We start from the raw sequence: 20694 nt of genomic DNA on the forward strand, positions 1-20694 counted from the left end.
AAGGTCAAGGATGTCTTTACACACAGGTCACTCTGACAGGTCAGTGAGGTAATGCCTGACATTGGTTAACAAAGGTCAAGGATGTCTTTAAACAAAGGACATTCTTATCAGTGGTTAGCAGAGGCAATGTTTGGCATAGGCAAATAAGGTTTTGTGTTTAAATACAGTTTGCCAATATTTTGTGATGTATTTAGTTTAACAGTAATGTAGTAGCATTGGTTGGTGGGGAAAAAAGAACAGACAATATCAAGATTTAACTGATCTATGACTAAAGTTTCAGGCAACTATCTGAGAGTTAGTGTCAACAAAAAAATGACTCAAGAAAAAACAGTACATCATTAAAGCATTCTCTGAATTTGATTTCTGCAGTTATACATGTTAACTTCTCCATTGATTGAAATCTGAAAGAAAAATACTGGCACATGAAGCTTTGATGTTTCCATCATGTTTTCCTCCATTCTTCAATGATCATGGATGACGAGGATCAAGCAGCTCTATGAAGCATCTTTGTCTGAAATCATTTGATAGCAATCTCTACTCTATTTCTTTTGCGCAAAGCTTGTTTCTCCTTGTTTGATGTCAAAACAAAAAAAATGATGATTTATAAATCTGTCAAGGCCTTATACACTGTAACTCAATGATGCATAAATTTGTTTTAAAGTTCTTTGATACCATGCTTCAATCAGTCCACCGAGTATAGTCTTATTTCTTTGTTTACATTGTATACACATTCTTAAGATATAAATAGATATAATAATTAGCAGTAGATATAACTTATACCTTTGTTTATATACAATTATTACATTATATATATATATTATAGATACACAATCCAGTTATGTTATTAAGACCTTGTTTTACATCTGTCCTTTACAGCATTAAATTTGAGTTTATGGAAGTCTCAGGTGAAATGATAATTTGAATCAGACAACAAAAAGACAATATTTGCATTTGTATTGATTGATGCCTAACTTTGATTTTCTTTTCTTTTTGTAGATTTGTTATTCACACGAATTTGATGTGAAAATCTTATAACAGAACTTGTCAACAAATTGTGAGTGAATTGTGATGAAATTAAAATTAAAATGTGATATTGTTACAAGATGTCAACTCCATTTACCTTCTGGGAATGTCAGGTTCAATTTGAAAATATTTTTCTTTATTATGTGCTGTCATCTGAGTGTATATATCATATCCAATGACTGGTATTATAGACAAATTTTGTACATCACTATGCAGAGGGTTATCTTAGTCACATTTGTGAATTTGAGAACATGCTAGTTTTGAGCAATTGTTTTTTTTTTTTTTTTTTAAACTATTCTTATGAGAAACATTGAAGTTATAAGGTTTATGATTTTTGAATCAAATTTTTGTAAACTAATATTTATGAAATTCCAGCCACAATCAGACCCATTAACAAAATGGGAAAAAAGATTTCATGGTTAGTGGTTTTTTTTCGTTGAGTAAACTTGCCCTGTCATTCAAAAATTGACAATCTGTCCCTGAATCACCAGTAATTTACCACCATCACCATAACCATAGGCCTAATGTTAGCAAGTCACTTGAACTGTTGATATTTAATGTAAAGGGTCAAGGTCAAGTGGAATTGAAATTAAATGCAAGACATTTACAGAAATCCCAGCATGTATTGGTTGGTATATTACAATTTGAAATATGATCTTGATTTTTATCTTTTCTTAAATATCATCGTGACAACTGTTACATTTTAAAATATAGTACTAATGTATATATGTTACATTTTAAAATATGACTTTGATGTACATTATATTTTAAAATTTTAAATCATACTGATGTATGTTATATTTTGAAATGTAATTCTGATGTACATATATAGCATGGGACAAACATGTTCACTCTAATTTGTGTTGTATATTAAAGTAAAGATACACATCAATATTCTTTTAATGACCATCTTGAATTTTTTAGCCTAAATCCAATCAAGATAGTAATTATTTCTAAATCTTTCTCACAGAAAACCCATAATGATATATAAAAATAAACGAAATAGAATCGGTGTGAAATGTACTCAATAATCCCTTGTTATGTCCTCAATGCTTTCCAATTGTGACCTTGACCCAATTTACATGTGCCAGAAGTTCCTTTTCACTAAGATTTTTAACCTTGACTTAGACCTTGCCTTTCCAGGGTCAACATGCGATGTATCATACAGAGTAATCATAGATAATTGTATATTGTGACAAAGGATGATCTTTTCCTCTGCTTGTAATTATTTAAATGTTTACTTCTTTGAAACAAATTTAAACATTTAATCATTATGACAAAATGGTGAGTGTTAGGGAGTTATGTATGGAAGGAAAGGTTGAAATGCAATCGTTATAGATGGGATTGAAGGAAAGGAAGAGTTAACGAGAGCTTTGTTGCTGGATCCCATGGGGCTCCAACTGAACCGAACATTTTGCAGTTAGAAGCATCATCACACAGAAAGTGCAGTATCATGAATACCAGAACAGCATACTCTACCTGTTTACTGTTTTCCTGCGGGGAACAATTATGTAAAACAATTACAGCAAAGTCATAAAAACATTAAAAAAAAACTTTATGGTAAAGCGAACAACGTGTTTTAACCCGTTGTTGTTGAGTTTTACCGATGAGCTGCAAGTTTGGCATTAATGACATCAACTGTCGATGGGCCATGACAGAAGCTATACAAAAACAAATGGAAATTTTAAGGAAGTTTCATTATATACAGATGTAACAAGAAAAAGGAAAAGTTTCAAGATTTTAAATGTAATTACACTATAAACAACATGAAACATGTTTTATCATAAATTAAAAAAAAACATTCAGGATATCAGTTACTTACTTGAACAAGTTGTACCACCGACTCCGTATTCTCCATCTTGAATCCGCTTCGATCCCCGTCCCCATCACTCTGCAACAAACCAAACAAAAAAGGAAAATTATTTATTTTGGTAATGAGAAAAATTTTCTAAAAGTTATATTCAGAATTTCCATCTTGAATTTTCTAGTTCCAACTTACCTATATAGTCATGCATGACCATCTTAAGTTACATTTTCAAATTCCATCACATCACAAGGTCATTCTAAATGACAATTTGAACATTTCTCTCCATTTATTCAACTCTCAACAGGCTTTGCAATACACAAGACCGTATAAGACAACCTAAGAAGAAATAGGCATGTTTTTGACATCTTCTGTTCTATTGCAAACATGTAACAATTCAAAACAAAGACACTGATGGTGCCTCACCTACTGAGGTGAAAGCAGTCAACCAAATAAACTTACTATATGTTACACACCTAGGAACATGATTTTGTCCAACTTATTCTCAAAAACTATCTATAAACACATTGTATTTATGATTTATTAAGTCCATTTAGGGCCAATATTGAGTTGGCTTATTGCAGTACAATAAATTAACATTTGTTTGGATTCTACTGCAAACATCAGTAGATATGGATGGACTTATCACAAAGAATGAGGGTACTGCTCTATAAAAACACAGTAGAAATATTGTTAACTTGCTTTCAACAGTAATCATGGGCTGAGAACTGACAGATTTTCAAACTACGATAAAACTAGACTAATTCTACAGGAAATCTACAATTATATATATTTCTAATCACAGAAAGTTTATATAATCTATGTAGTAGGATTGTTACATATGATATAAATACTATGAATATAACTTATCAACACCATTATTGTTTTAAAATATAATTATGAAATAATTAAAGAAGCAATTAATTTCTAGTTTTGTGTTTGTTCTTACAGATCAACAGCCAGGAAGCTGGACATCAAATCCTGTCTGATCACTCCTTCTAAATATTCTACATAAAAGTATTATACAGCCAATAGGGGAAGGAACAGCCGACTACCAGGGTAGTAAACTTCACAAATAGTCTAATCTGTACTAAATAACACCATATTAGGCCATCTGTTACTTCTAGATCACAGTGGGGTTTTCTGTCCCTTTCTCTAAGTCTCATATCAGGGAGTCTGAATCATCCAGTGACATCTGGTACTGGTAGTTAGCTGGTAGGGGATGGGGTTGGGATGGGAAGGGGTCGGTAGGGGATGGGTTGGGATGGGAAGGGGCCGCCAAGGGATGGGTTGGGACGGGAAGGGGTCAGTAGGGGATGGTTTGGGATGGGAAGGGGTCAGCAAGAGATCCGTTGGGATGGGAAGGGGTTGGCAGGGGATGGGTTGGGATGGGAAGGGGTCGGCAAGGGTTGGGTTGGGATGGGAAGGGGTCAGTAGGGGATGAGCATGATGTTGGTAGGGAATGGAATAGATGTGGTTGTCAGGGACAGATGGATAGTTGGTATGGGATAGAGGATGTGGATGGGTACAGGGATGGGAGTTTGGAAGAGATGGAGGACTAGGGGTATAGGTATGTAATAAATGGTTGATGGGACATAAGGATGGGAGATGGGGGGTGGGGGGAGGAAAAGGATGGAAGGGATGGAAGGGATGGAGGAAAGGGGTGGGGATAGGAGATTGAGAATTAAATGCTTGAGATGAGATAAGAGAGGGAATTGGAAATGTAATGATGTGGTATGGTTTAATAAAAGCTGAGATGGAGGTGATGGGGATTGGTTGGCAGGGCATGTGGGTCAATGGGGATGGGGATTGAAGTTGGTTGGGGGCAGGGGATGGTTTGCAGGAGATAAGAATGGGAGGGTGATTGGAACACTGTGGATAAGGTGGGTATAAGATAGTAATGTCAATACTATCCATCAACGGTCAGAATATAATAAATCTAATGATTCAATTTTACATGTATTTCAGTCTCAAAACCTACCAATTAAGTACTTTAGTGCAGTAAAACCTGAGGTACACTGTTATGTTGAAATTTCTGTTACTATTATTTACCTTGTTTAAATCACAAACATGTTTCAGAGATTACATACCTCAAGCAATCCTGTCAATCTAAACTGACAGGGAAAAAAAGAGAGAATAATTAAATTTTCATTAAAATGAATTCTGATCATTTTTTAGTAACCTTTCAGACTTTCACACTTACAATGTCCTCATAGGGTTTGGTTGATGCTGAACCTCCCATCATACAGATATCACCTTGACAACTTGGCCATCCGGAAGTATTTTCACAATTTACCACAAATTCACACAAATAATAATCATATCATTTATCCAGAATATCACTTGACAACCAATTACTACTATTTACCATACACAGAAATAACCATTGTCAGTATCCATTTGCTGTTTGACAGTAACTAAACCCAAAATCTGATATACATCTTGTTGATAATGAATTTTGTCTGTAAAATACATCCTGTACATGGAAACCTACTATATCTTTAAATAAACCTGACAGGAAGTTTCAAAGTACAAGATCACATGTGTTTAATACACCATAATGAAAACGGAATGACATAAGTACCCAATCTACATACATATACACATATACCCTCCCCTTAATACACACATGTACAGACACATACACAAATATAAAACACACCGTTCAGTCAGTATCATTAAGCTTGCATGCAGCCAAGTAAAAAATTGTAACATAAAAAACCTGGTCATGCCTGTTTTCTTCGTTTCTCAACTTTAATCTTGTTGCCAGCTGGTGTGTTGTTCTGCATTGCCTGGGATTTCACAGCATAATACATGGTCCCCTTAGCCCCTTGTAAAATATTGAGGTGATTGATTTTCTGCCAGAGATGATTCAGGGATACGTTTCAGGTGAAATGACAATGTATCTGATCCCTAAATACTTTCCTCCTTTGTAAGACGATGGAATTCCAGCTTTAAAATATGATGCATTGCCTGTGTATTTTCTATAATCTGAGTGACGTAAGTATTGATCACACACAGTCAGACTTCTGTATAGCGATGTGCTGCCATCAGGATTAACCAGTACACAGTAGTTAATTCCCTTCAGTTAGACCTCAATATCAAACAATATTCTTAAATTGTTCTTAATATCAATGGACCAGAACAATTCAGTGTACAAATTAATATTTCAGTCCTGTAAGCAAATCTCTTTCTTCGCGGGTTGGAATATCTCAATCCTGGAAAAAACCATAATTTAAGTCCTGAGTTGATATCTCTCTCCACTTCGAGTAAATATCTGAATCAAGAGGTCCAAAACCTCATTCAATAACCAATATCTAAGTCCTGATGACAATATCTTCTCCAAGGAATCAACATACTTAGTTATGAAGTCAACAGTTTCACAAAGAAATCAATACCTTAGTCCTTAGGCTGAGTTTAAATTAGCTTCACCTAAGAGTCAATGTCCGAGTCGTGAGGGCAACGGCCTCATACAGGAGTCAATATCTCAGTCGTAATAACAATAGATTCCCAATGAGTTAATACCTTAATCCTAAGGTCATATATCAATCTTTTCCCAAGTGTCATATCTTGGTCCTGTATTTAACATATATACAAATGAGTCAATAATCCCAGTTTTCAGTTAATGTCTCAACTGAAAAATTAATATCAAAGACTTGAAATTATAATAATCTAACTGACATATCAATATTTAAGTCCTGAATCATTATTTTCATTCAGGAGTAAATATCTCAGTCCTATATCAATATCTGCATCCAGTCTTGAAACCAAAACAGATCAAATTAACTTGCTGATGCAATTTAACTTATATATTTCATATCAGTGAACAAAAACTCTGACAAAGGGTTGGGAGTTTGTAAATCAGACCTTGCCCTAAGATACATGTAATCAAGAGGTGACTACTGTCCTATCTGAAGTGTAAGTTTTATTCATATTTTCATTACAGAGTAATTTTTCATTGTAGGAATTTGTTTATTCTGAATCCTGCTATCAATATAACAATCAAGCTGATATCAAATCCATTTCAATGCTTATTCCTTTATCTAAATTTTAATCAAATTCTGTTTGTAAATGGAGAGGATACAATGTTTTGAAAAACAAGTTACTTTATATATCACATTCTTTAGTTCACATCAATTTTTAAAAAATCTATATTTCTATTTATCTATTTTTTCTTAACAAATGCTATAGAGGAATGAATTACCTCCCCTTTGATTATCATTTTAAGTCTACTATAAGTGTGTACTCAATAGCATTGTTTAATTTGAAAGAAAATCTGTTGAAATCTGGGTCCTTACTCAAGAAAAAATCCATAAAATCTCATTTTTATATATCAAAAATACTATTCCTATAGCAAATAAATACAAAAAGAATAATCGTTAAAACTCAATATTTCACTCTTAATATTTAAGTTAACAAAGTAAAAAAGTAGTTATTTAAAACTTCAACTAAATATATCCACACCTGTAACAAAAGATAAAAAAAGACATTAAAAAACAAAAAAAAAGAAACGAAGAATAAAAATGAAATAAAGTAAAATGAAATGCACAGTGATACATCAATAAAGACTTATTATTGGATGGTACAGATTTACAGTGAGACGCATGCAATAATGAAAGCAGTCATGCATATTCAAAACATGCAGATACAAGCTCTACTAGAAACTACAGGAGACATGAGATATATATCATACCAAAATATTCCAACATCAGAATCAATTAATATTCATTCTTGTCTGTGATATATTTGGTAGTGATATCTGGCATCTCCAATGTAATGATATATCAGGGACATATAACTTATTTTACATCCCTGGATATATACATTAAAAAAAAAAAGTATCCTCAAATTCCACAATGACAGAACCAAAATGTCTGACTGATTTGGCCGTTATAATTTCAATAAAAAAATTTCTTCAAGAAACAATTCAAAATACAAGTTTTACCTGCAGGATGGTACATATATATACATTTTGTCATTTATTTACAATGACACCATTTTTTGTAACATAACACTGAACTAATTATCTTACAAATTTTTAAAAGCTTCACATAAGAAGAACTGTAAAAGACATTTAACAGCAAATGCAATTAAAACATGCTGTAAAAGAGTGAAAATAAAATTTGTAAATAAATAAATGTGGTCCATCAGAATGGAGTTTCCATTGAGGCTTTTCCAGCACCTATATAAATGCAATAAGTGGCGTTAGTGAGACCAAAAGCAGGCAGAGAGGATATAAAGAATTAGGATACAAAAAGGCTTGAGACACTGGATTTATCAACTCTCCAATACCTTTGAGCCTCTAGAGTTACGGCCCCTGGCAGTAGGTGGAAAGTCATAAGCATCGTAATATCTGGAACCATCAATTTCATCAGGAGGAGACTGCGGCTACCGACAAAAAACAAGGTCAGGAAAAGTGACATCAAGGTCATCGATAAAATGGCAGCAAACCATTTTTTATCAACACATAAAAGTCATCTTAAAAACAGCAGCAAACCACTTTATTATCAACAGAGACCAAATTATACCTGAAACTGCAACAGGGTTTTCTTTAGCACTGTACAGTAATATTAAGATTTGATCTGAATACTGAAACAAGTTGTTTTTAATATTTAAAATGCATCTATAAAGCAAAACTAACAAACAACAATGCAAGCATTTAAGCACTGCTTCTAACTAAGCTTGAAAATTTGTTTCCAATAAACACCATTTGTTTTAAAGCAGATGCAGTCATACTTAAATGTTCTACTATTTCGGATTATCCAATGTACCTGTATATCCAATCATAATTTCGAGACAATCAGAAGTAAACAAACATCTATATAATAGCTACCAACATTTTTTATGGAAGACTGAGGTTGTTTTATGTGAACTTTCCTTCCTTTCTACTTCTAAGTAAAACTATGTGAAAAAAATCCTTACTCTCTACTTTGAAATACAAAATTGTGAAAAAATGATAATATTCAATTTCTTTTTTCTTCTATCTAACACATCGCATGAGAAGTGAATTGCAACCACAATTTAGCTTCAGCAGTAATTTACTTTTCTTTAGATTATAGAAAAAAAACTAGTTTGTAAACTAGGTAAATAAATTGATTTCTTGATAAAAAAAAAGATCCATGATCAAACAAAACAGATGAGAAAACGAGATGACAGAATTTTAATCCAGCAACTCCTAATACTGTTGGAGGGAGACAACTCTGATTACATATATGGAGAGCCACTAACACAAACTATTAAATGAAAAAGATTTGATAAAGACATCAAGCAAGATGTGAAGTTGTGAAAAAGTGAATATCAAACATGGTGACAAAGGGAAATGTATATCAATTTAATCAGAAATTAAAAACCTTTCAAAATCAGTAATTTTTCAATTATTGGTAATGCATTTTTTCAAATGTTTCATTAATGAAGGCAAATTTCACATTTTGCTACACTCTGAATCTCAGAAATTAAACAGAAATAATAATAACAATTGAAAAAAAAAATTAAACACAAAAACTACACACTTTTTTTCCCAATCTTTTGGTTAACTTTTAAGAAAAATAAAGTAAAAAAAAAAAAAAAAAACAATAGAAATAATTTTCCCCCCCCCCCCCCCCCCCCCCCAATCCACCACCAACCATTAATTTATTGAAATACTTGCAAAATATCCAACTTTTCTTTGGCAGGTTAAGAAGATGCCAGATAGTTATCTAGACATGGTGCTACATGAGAAAAGTGAGTGAGAAATTTTAACAACACAAAGATCAGTCACCAGAACTCCCAGAAAAATACAAAGGAATTTGTAAAACTAAACCAAAATCTCTTATAAAGCAAGTATTATGACCCATTGAAAGGTTTTAAAAGTAATAACTGACATTTGTGTAAATATAGAACATGAACAAATAATCACTTAAGAGCTTAGATACTTCAACAACATTTAACTATCAAGGAAGATAAAAACAATCTAGAGCAGTACTGATAATTACTTATGAAATTATACAATCTTAAAATGTTTCCATGGGGAGAAACAACTGACAATCTTTTAAGGGTGTATGATGTATTCCAATAGCATGACTATTATTTTACATGTTGTTATATGTTACCATGTATGAAAGTTAGCTATATACATTTAATTATACACTTGATGGTATACATATTCTGTATTTATCTATAAGTATGAACATTTTCTGTATCGGCATTGTGTTCTGATTTTACATCCACCGCATGCTTTTCATATTTTATATTCTGTACTTTACAGATTTCGTATTTCAAATCCTGTACATGGTGTTCATATTTGACATTATGCAATGTATATGCCACAGGTATCTTGTGATTGGTGTTCACATTTTATGTCCTGAACATAAGTTTTCATATTTCATATCTTGTATATGAATCCAGAGTACATATTTTACAAAAACAATATATATCCTATGAATGGTATTCACATTTTATGTCCTGTACATAAGTTTTCACATTTCATATCTTGTACCTACATGAATCCTGAGTTCATATTTCACAAAAGCCATGAATATCCTATGAATGGTGTTCACATTTTGATAAATGGTTGAACATTTCATAGAGCACACATGGTTTTATAAATACCATATATTTCTATCCTTTATCTTCTTTTCAGTTTTACCTGAATTGGAATAATTTACTCATAGACTCCAGTAACATCATCAATTATTTTACTGGGACAGACAGAACTGAAATAGCAATATGTTCCTTGGTTTTCCTGAAATTATTTTTTTTTAATTCAAAGGTATCCATTCATATGTCTATACATCTGCAATAACCTTGTAAGGCTATAAATACATCAAAACAAACATACTCTTTATATTTTATCCTACAATAAATCTCAGGTGAGGGATCAACACACAAGTCTCAAAGGGGAGGGGTAAACATACAAGACTTAAAGGGGAGGGGAAAACAGACAAGTCTTAAAGGGGAGAGGTAAACATGTAAGATTAAAGGGGAGGGGGCAACATACAAGTCTCAAAGGGGAGGGGCCAACACACAAGTCTCAAAGGGGAGGGGCCAACACACAAGTCTCAAAGTGGAGGGGACAACATACAAGTCTTAAAGGGGATAGGTAAACATGTAAGATTAAAGGGGAGGGGCCAACACACAAGTCTCAAAGTGGAGGGGACAACATACAAGTCTTAAAGGGGATAGGTAAACATGTAAGATTAAAGGGGAGGGGACAACATGCAAGTCTTAAAAGGGAGGGGACAACATACATGTCTTAAAGGGGAGGGGTCAACATACAAGTCTTAAAGGGGAGGGGTCAACATACAAGTCTTAAAGGGGAGAGGTAAACATGTAAGATTAAAGGGGAGGGGACAACATGCAAGTCTTAAAAGGGAGGGGTCAACATACAAGTCTCAAAGTGGAAGGGACAACAAACAAGTTTTAAAGGAAAGGGACAACATGCAAGTCTTAAAAGGGAGGGGATAACATACAAGTCTCAAAGTGGAGGGGACAACAAAAAAGTTTTAAAGGGGAGGGACAACATACAAGTCTTAAAAGGGAAGGGACAACATGCAAGTCTTAAAAGGGAAGGGACAACATACAAGTCTTAAAAGGGAAGGGACAACATACAAGTCTTAAATGGGAGGGGACAACATACAAGTCTTAAAAGGGAAGGGACAACATGCAAGTCTTTAAAATGAGGGGACAACATGCAAGTCTTAAAAGGGAGGGGCCAACATACAAGACTTCAAAGGAGAGGGTCATTACACAAATCTCATCCTAAAGTAATCCAATGACAGGTGTTTAACATATTATTTAAAAAAAAAACCAGTATGCATACTTGTTTTGATGATTTTTACCATTTCTTATAAAATGAAGTTGAATGATGCTTTTCTTGTCACATCAATGATCTAGTTCATCATAAATCCTAATGACTGTCTCTCACAAGATAATTCCTTAAATCCATTTTCTGACATTCAAAATTTAGCATCAAACTTAATTTCACAAATTATATCCCAGTTTACCATTGTCAACTGATCCTGCAATTATTAAAGGTTTGTTTGTTTCTTTTTTCCTGCCAAAGAAGATATTTTATTTGATAAGAGAGAACATTTGCGAAACTTGAGTGCAATATTAAATTTTCAAATGTCAAAAACCTTACTTGTGAGAGAGTTACAATATCGAAGCATACAAAGCAGTAAGTAATTACACAATTATAGATTACAATAGATAACATTTGTTGTACAACATCCATTATCATATTTTCTTCATTGTATAAATATAATAGATATATTCATTAACTATTCACATCCAAGATTATGTACTCCTAAACTGAACAAACCAAAACTTTTTCCACTTTCATAAAATCACCAATTGCAATCTTAAAAATTTTGCAATATAGAGCTAGTCTATTTGAAAAAAAAAAAAAAAATTTGAAAGAAGAAGATTGTTTGAGAGTAAAGACAAATCAATTTCTATTAAATTATATATGTTTTTTATTTCAAAGACAAAGTGGTCAAAAGTTGGTAATGATCTGAAAAGTGCTAAATGGTTTGGTTAACGTTGCTTAACGTCTTATTGAAAGCTAGGGTCATTTAAGGACGGCCACACAGCGGGGTGAGTACATGTGTGTGTTTTTGGCAGACTTTGATAGGTTTGTGTAAGTCTCCATCTGATAGCACTACATTGAATCCAACTTTGTAGTGCTAAGTTTTCTACCGAAGGCCTCCAGCAGGAAACCACATCACAGGTGGTCCAGTTGTTACATAACCATATACTGAATGTTAAGCAGAAATGGTATCTATCAGTTTTAAAGACTCTGGTATGTCTTGGCCAGGGTACCTAACCCGAAGTCACAGTGGCAAAGGCTAAACTAAAAAGCCAAAAGTGAGGTAGTTTCTCGTTCATATGCATTCAAGCAGATACATTGGATGTTCATGAATTTAGGAACCAAACTTTGCCAAGTATCACTGATGACAACAAAATTATATAATTGGCAAAAAAAACATTTTTCTTAACTCATATCAGATAAAAATAAAAAACAAAAAATAAGAAGCCCTTTTGAAATAATAAAAAACAATATTGAAATTTCTTTATTCTATCAGAAAGATCTTCCCATTTAAAATGATATTCATACTGTGAAGGTATCTTGATATAATATGTATTATTTGAAATATATAAAACATTTCTACACTCACACTTTACTAAGACTTTATGGATTGCAGAACAGTGGAAGATTTTGTTTTTGTGTTTCATTGAGGTCAAGCAAGATATACCTAACAGTTCTTCCTCTTGCCAATGTTTCATCTCTTCAAAGTAAACTTGTTATTGTCATCATTCTGCCAAATGGTTAAGTTAATGCAATACATAGAGTATTTCATACATATAGATATACTGGGTCCACTGGTTATATTATCGAGTATTGTACCTGGATTTAGACTTATAAAATATCCATATTGAAAAATCTAATATATTCCTAAATATCCTTAAAAATGATCTGTATATAATAATCTGGATTGAGAAGTTAACTGTTACTCAAATATACAGAAATTTAAATTTGATACTACTATATATGCTGAAGCACTGCAACCACACAACAAGTAACACAGCAGAGAGTTATCTCCCCTGATTGCCTATCACCAGCTGACAGAGGACATGCTTGGGGTTACCTCCTTTTCAAAACTCACCTTCACACTGTTGGAAGGGTTGTAGAGTATCTTGTCAACAGAGCGAGCACTGGCCTCCTGTTGTGGGTTGCCATTCTCCTCGACCTGGTCCTCGAGCACACGGGCCGCAGGATGTTTGGGGACGCGGGACGTCTTACTAGGGGGAGGGGGGGTCGTCATCGACAGTAAATCCACACTGTCAAATAAAGTTTTAATCTAATATAAATTAACATCAACAAACCTCACAATTTCACAAAGCAAATATTGAATTATTCTTAACACAATTGATGATATCAACTTTTTTATAATCATAAAATTTAGTGGTTTCAGGTAGTTTTTAATGCATGTTTAAAAGATTTTGTATGCATTTAGTGTTTCGTTGTCTTGTTGCCTCGTTGTATCTTATCTATAGCAGCTGGCCTATAAAGCTCCTATTAAACAAGTTCTTCATGGTATTATAGATCCAAACTAGAGTCTCATCTGCATAGCACCAGACTCTGGTCTTAGGTAGCACCAGCATACTTCCATATTTTTTCCTCAAAGATTAAATGAGGTCACATAATAGGCATTCACTTGAGTCTTGTAATTTGGGAATTTCAGTCTTTCAAAATTAAAAGTCAAATCTCATATTAATTATACTTTGAATATTTATTAAACACCAGACTTTGGTCCAATGAATTAACAGGGTCAGGTACCTAGGTAACACCAGACTTTGGTCCAATGAATTAACAGGGTCAGGTACCTAGGTAACACCAGACTTTGGTCCAATGTATTAACAGGGTCAGGTACCTAGGTAACACCAGACTTTGGTCCAATGAATTAACAGGGTCAGGTACCTAGGTAACACCAGACTTTGGTCCAATGTATTAACAGGGTCAGGTACCTAGGTAACACCAGACTTTGGTCCAATGTATTAACAGGGTTGGGTACCTAGGTAACACCAGACTTTGGTCCAATGTATTAACAGGGTCAGGTACCTAGGTAACACCAGACTTTGGTCCAATGTATTAACAGGGTTGGGTACCTAGGTAACACCAGACTTTGGTCCAATGTATTAACAGGGTCAGGTACCTAGGTAACACCAGACTTTGGTCCAATGTATTAACAGGGTTGGGTACCTAGGTAACACCAGACTTTGGTCCAATGTATTAACAGGGTCGGGTAACTAGGTAACACCAGCCTCTGGTCCTATGTATTAACAGGGTCGGGTACCTAGGAAACACCAATCTCTGGTCCTATGTATTAACAGGGTCGGGTAACTAGGTAACACCAGCCTCTGGTCCTATGTATTAACAGGGTCGGGTACCTGGAAACACCAGACTTTGGTCCAATGAATTAACAGGGTCAGGTACCTAGGTAACACCAGACTTTGGTCCAATGTATTAACAGGGTTGGGTACCTAGGTAACACCAGACTTTGGTCCAATGTATTAACAGGGTCGGGTAACTAGGTAACACCAGCCTCTGGTCCTATGTATTAACAGGGTCGGGTACCTAGGAAACACCAGTCTCTGGTCCTATGTATTAACAGGGTCGGGTAACTAGGTAACACCAGACTCTGGTCCTATGTATTAACAGGGTCGGGTACCTAGGAAACACCAGCCTCTGGTCCTATGTATTAACAGGGTTGGGTATCTAGGAAACACCAGCCTCTGGTCCTATGTATTGTTGGTAACAGGGTAAGGTACCTAGGTAACACCAGACGCTGGTCCAATGTATTAACAGGGTTGGGTATCTAGGAAACACCAGCCTCTGGTCCTATGTATTGTTGGTAACAGGGTCAGGTACCTAGGTAACACCAGACTCTGGTCCTATGTATTAACAAGGTCGGGTAACTAGGTAACGCCAGACTCTGGTCCTATGTATTAACAAGGTCGGGTAACTAGGTAACGCCAGACTCTAGTCCTATGTATTAACAGGGTCGGGTACCTAGGAAACACCAGCCTCTGGTCCTATGTATTAACAGGGTCGGGTAACTAGGTAACACCAGACTCTGGTCCTATGTATTAACAGGGTCGGGTATCTAGGAAACACCAGCCTCTGGTCCTATGTATTGTTGGTAACAGGGTCAGGTACCTATGTAACAACAACTCTGGTACAACGTATTAACAGGGTTGGGTATCTAGGAAAAACCAGCCTCTGGTACTATGTATTGTTGGTAACAGGGTCAGGTACCTAGGTAACACCAGACTCTGGTCCAATGTATTAACAGGGTTGGGTATCTACGAAACACCAGCCTCTGGTACTATGTATTGTTGGTAACAGGATCAGGTACCTAGGTAACACCAGACTCTGGTCCAATGTATTAACAGGGTCGGGTAACTAGGTAACACCAGCCTCTGGTCTTATGTATTAACAGGGTCAGGTACCTAGGTAACACCAGACTTTGGTTCAATGAATTAACAGGGTCGGGTACCAAGGTAACACCAGACTTTGGTCCAATGTATTAACAGGGTCGGGTAACTAGGTAACACCAGCCTCTGGTCCAATGTATTAAAAGGGTCAGGTACCTAGGTAACACCAGACTCTGGTCCAACATATTACCAGGGTCGGGTAACTAGGTAACACCAGTCTCTGGTCCAACGTATTAACAGGGTTGGGTAACTAGGTAACACCAGACTCTGGTCCAATGTATTAACAGGGTCGGGTACCAAGGTAACACCAGACTCTGGTCCAATGTATTAACAGGGTCGGGTACCTAGGTAACACCAGACTCTGGTCCAATGTATTATCAGGGTCGGGTACCTAGGTAACACCAGACTCTGGTCCAATGTATTAACAGGGTCGGGTACCAAGGTAACACCAGACTCTGGTCCAATGTATTAACAGGGTCGGGTACCTAGGTAACACCAGACTCTGGTCCAATGTATTAACAGGGTTGGGTACCAAGGTAATACCAGACTCTGGTCCAATGTATTAACAGGGTTGGGTACCTAGGTAACACCAGACTCTGGTCCTATGTATTAACAAGGTCGGGTACCTAGGAAACACCAGCCTCTGGTCCTATGTATTAACAGGGTCGGGTACCAAGGTAACACCAGACTCTGGTCCAATGTATTAACAGGGTCGGGTACCTAGATAACAACAGACATGTATGGCACCAGGGGACTGTATATGTATGTTGCACCAGATCATGGACATGTATGGTACCAGGGGACTGTATATGTATGTAGCACCAGATCATGGCTCTGTATGGCACCAAGGGAATGTATACATATGTAGCACCAGATCATGGCTCTGTATGGTACCGGGGGACTGTATATGTATGTAGCACCAGATCATGGCTCTGTATGGTACCAGGGGACTGTATATGTATGTAGCACCAGATCATGGCTCTGTATGGTACCAGGGGACTGTATATGTATGTAGCACCAGATCATGGCTCTGTATGGTACCAGGGGACTGTATATGTATGTAGCACCAGATCATTGCCCCAATATAGCACCAAGGTGCTGTATTTATTCAAACATAGCACCAGATTATACTTGGTCCCATTAAGGACCTGGGCGATGAAAATTTACACTACACTCTGCGGCTTTACAGACATGTTAGTCCTACCTCTGGTCAGCCTGGGTTTCTGTGTTGTCATTCCTGATCAGACTGGCGTCTGGCACTGCAAAGACAGAACAGACCACTTACATTATACAACAGTGTTACATATACAGTTCAGATACAGAGCTGGTAATCACGCTTACATTGGCGTTAAACAGATGGTGGCTAATTTTGTTAGCAGGAAGCAATGTCAGCAGGTTCCCCCTCCTTTTTCTTCTTCACTTCAGTCTATTTAATCATTTCTCTTTCCCCACCCTTTATTCTTCTATTTTATTACTTATACACATAAAAATTCCCCTCCTATCCTAAATCTGAAGGTATAAGCCTCAATCCCTCTCTACCTCCCAATGTATCTGACCCCTATCCTAAATCTGAAGGTATAAGCCTCAATCCCTCTCCACCTCCCAATGTATCTGTTCCCCCATCCTTAATCTGAAGGTATAAGCCTCAATCCCTCTCCACCTCCCAATGTATCTGACCCCTATCCTAAATCTGAAGGTATAAGCCTCAATTCCTCTCCACCTCCCAATGTATCTGTTCCCCCATCCTAAATCTGAAGGTATAAGCCTCAATCCCTCTCCACCTCCCAATGTATCTGTTCCCCCATCCTTAATCTGAAGGTATAAGCCTCAATCCCTCATCTGAAGGTATAAGCCTCAATCCCTCTCCACCTCCCAATGTATCTGTTCCCCCATCCTTAATCTGAAGGTATAAGCCTCAATCCCTCTCTACCTCCCAATGTATCTGACCCCTATCCTAAATCTGAAGGTATAAGCCTCAATTCCTCTCCACCTCCCAATGTATCTGTTCCCCCATCCTAAATCTGAAGGTATAAGCCTCAATCCCTCTCCACCTCCCAATGTATCTGTTCCCCCATCCTTAATCTGAAGGTATAAGCCTCAATCCCTCTCTACCTCCCAATGTATCTGACCCCTATCCTAAATCTGAAGGTATAAGCCTCAATCCCTCTCCACCTCCCAATGTATCTGACCCCTATCCTAAATCTGAAGGTATAAGCCTCAATTCCTCTCCACCTCCCAATGTATCTTACCCCTATCTTTAATCTGAAGGTATAACTCTCCACTTAATAATGTATCTGACCCCAATCCTAAATCTGAAGGTATAAGCCTCAATCCCTCTCCACCTCCCAATGTATCTGTCCCACATCCTACTGAAGGTATAAGCCTCAATCCCTCTCCACCTCCCAATGTATCTGTCCCACATCCTACTGAAGGTATAAGCCTCAATCCCTCTCCACCTCTCAATGTATCTGTCCCACATCCTACTGAAGGTATAAGCCTCAATCCCTCTCCACCTCCTAATGTATCTGTCCCACATCCTACTGAAGGTATAAGCCTCAATCCCTCTCCACCTCTCAATGTATCTGTCCCACATCCTACTGAAGGTATAAGCCTCAATCCCTCTCCACCTCCCAATGTATCTGTCCCACATCCTACTGAAGGTATAAGCCTCAATCCCTCTCCACCTCCCAATGTATCTGTCCCCTATCCTAAATCTAGAGGTTTAAGCCTCAATCCCCGTCCACTGCCCAATATTTCAGACCCCCATCCTAAATCTGGAGGTATAAGATTTAATCCCTGCCTCTGCATCTTTCAATGTATCTGACAATGATCAAATGATCTATCCTGTACTGTTTCTTCACTCCTCATTTTTTTCCCATAATTGTGAATTTACATTCTTCAACCTCCCATCCTCCTGTCTGCCTGTCCTTTTCTCTCTGTTATTCACTTCTTTCAACCCTCATCTTGTATAAACCCCTATTTTTTCTGCCTTAAGCCTGTTCTTTGAGCTTAACCAATTGTTCAGTACTCACTTGGGAGTTCCTTGGACAAACATAGTACACACTTCTCTTCTCCCCCTTTTCCACTCCCCCTTCCACTCAAACTTTATAAACCTGTGATATACAACAGCACATGTATGAACTTTTCTCTCCATAACCTTAGTATTTCTTATCACATTAGAAAGCCACTGTATGCTGCGAAATCTGCAGATGTCTAGTGGATCTTCCTGGGATTCATTTCTATACTAGAACTAAACACATTTTTTGTCTGCATATGGATAAACTACCATACAACATCAACATGTTCTCGAAAAACTTGAGCAGTTCATACACTCATTTTCCATTGCTTATGACTGAAAACTGTAGGGAAAAAAAACAGAGAAATCTGTTTGATTATAACATCAAAGTTATCCTAAGAATTAATGTATCTATCCAGTAATTCACCCAAAATATGGTAAAGAGCATGTCTGGTAATAAGCCAATGTCTGGTCAAAACTTATATCTGGTAGAGTCCATGTCTGGTAACAAGCCTGTAGCTGATAGAGTCCATGTCTAGTAATAAGCCCATGTCTGGTAATAAGCCTGTATCTGGTAGAGTCCATGTCTAGTAATAAGCCAATGTCTGGTAAAATCTTGTGTCTGGCAGAGTCCATGTCTGGTAATAAGCCAATGTCTGGTAAAATCTTGAATCTGGCAGAGTCCATGTCTGGTAATAAGCCAATGTCTGGTAATAAGCCAATGTCTGGTAAAAGCTTGTATCTGGTAGAGTCCATGTCTAGTAATAAGCTAATGACTGGTTAAAGCCTGTATCTGGTAGAGTCCATGTCTGGTAAGGTCCATGTCTGGTAATAAGCCAATGTCTGGTAAAAGCCTGTATCTGGTAGAGTCCATGTCTGGTAAAGTCCATGTCTGGTAATAAGCCAATGTCTGGTAAAAGCCTGTATCTGGTAGAGTCCATGTCTGGTAATAAGTCCAATTTTGGTTAAAGAAGTTCATTTCATTTAACAGATTCATCTATATCCATTGGATTTTCAGTGGGTATTCAGTGGTACTAGCACCAAACATTATATTTTGTTCTGTAATAAACCTATCCCCCCAAAATAGCAATATACCTATCAAGCAGAAAGCCTTCATCTCCATAGATTTGGCGAAGATAAAAAAATTGTAATAAGCCCATGCCTGCAAACAAGCCATCTCCATCAAACACAATATCAGTAGAAAAAATTTAAGCTAAAGAACTGTAATAAGCCCACTCATCCATAAGTATTTCTGTTCAGGACTGAATTAGGAGATTTATAAACAATTATGCTGCAAGAGGTCAACCTTTGTAGGTCCCTTGGGTATTGTGCTGGATGAATATAACAGTACAGCAATATGCTGATGTACAGAAAATCTCATGGCACTGTGAATCACCATACCTACTGAATATCAATGGGTTTGTAAGATAACCAGGCTCCATAAACAACAAGAGTCAAGTGCCATGTAGCATTACAAATGCTTACAGTACCTCCACCAGTTTACGAGTCTATAACTCAATCACACTCCATGAACTTCCAGCATGTCCATTACATTCACAAAAGCAATGGAGCTATGTGTGCAGGGGATGAAGTACAAGTCTTATAAATCGGGCTCTAGATCCTACTCCCCTCAATCAATAACCATGTACAAACATGATGAATTTTTCATGAGGACAACAAACACTTCAGAAGACCTACATAGATCTACTACAGACACCAATCATCCTATCACTGAAAAGGTCTACCTTCCTTTCTCTAAATTAATTATCTCTCCTAACTACATTATAATTATCAATTGCTTTTCCAATTTTGTATCCAGTAAAAGAAATCAACTAATATGAAAATTCAAAACCACATGATTGTGTAACTTTTTCAT

At 36.4% G+C, this 20694-nt stretch overlaps 1 protein-coding gene across 2 annotated transcripts in view; it reads right to left on the minus strand.

Annotated features, from left to right (window-relative positions):
* Positions 1–20694, minus strand: part of LOC132548286 (transforming acidic coiled-coil-containing protein 3-like) — a 50117-nt gene that overhangs the window by 11429 nt on the left and 17994 nt on the right. The window contains exons 7-11 of one of the 2 annotated variants that reach the window (XM_060212148.1): positions 17007–17061; positions 13471–13645; positions 8120–8215; positions 2846–2914; positions 2503–2517 (exon numbers count right to left, since the gene is read on the minus strand). In XM_060212148.1, the coding sequence (XP_060068131.1) occupies positions 2503–2517; positions 2846–2914; positions 8120–8215; positions 13471–13645; positions 17007–17061 (410 nt within the window). The remainder of the gene's footprint in view (positions 1–2502; positions 2518–2845; positions 2915–8119; positions 8216–13470; positions 13646–17006; positions 17062–20694) is intronic. The other variant, XM_060212153.1, reaches the window with a different exon arrangement.

This window comes from Ylistrum balloti, unplaced genomic scaffold, assembly GCF_031769215.1.
Source record: "Ylistrum balloti isolate Yb309-2 unplaced genomic scaffold, AGI_CSIRO_Ybal_v1 Utg369616, whole genome shotgun sequence".
NCBI lineage: Eukaryota > Metazoa > Mollusca > Bivalvia > Pectinida > Pectinidae > Ylistrum > Ylistrum balloti.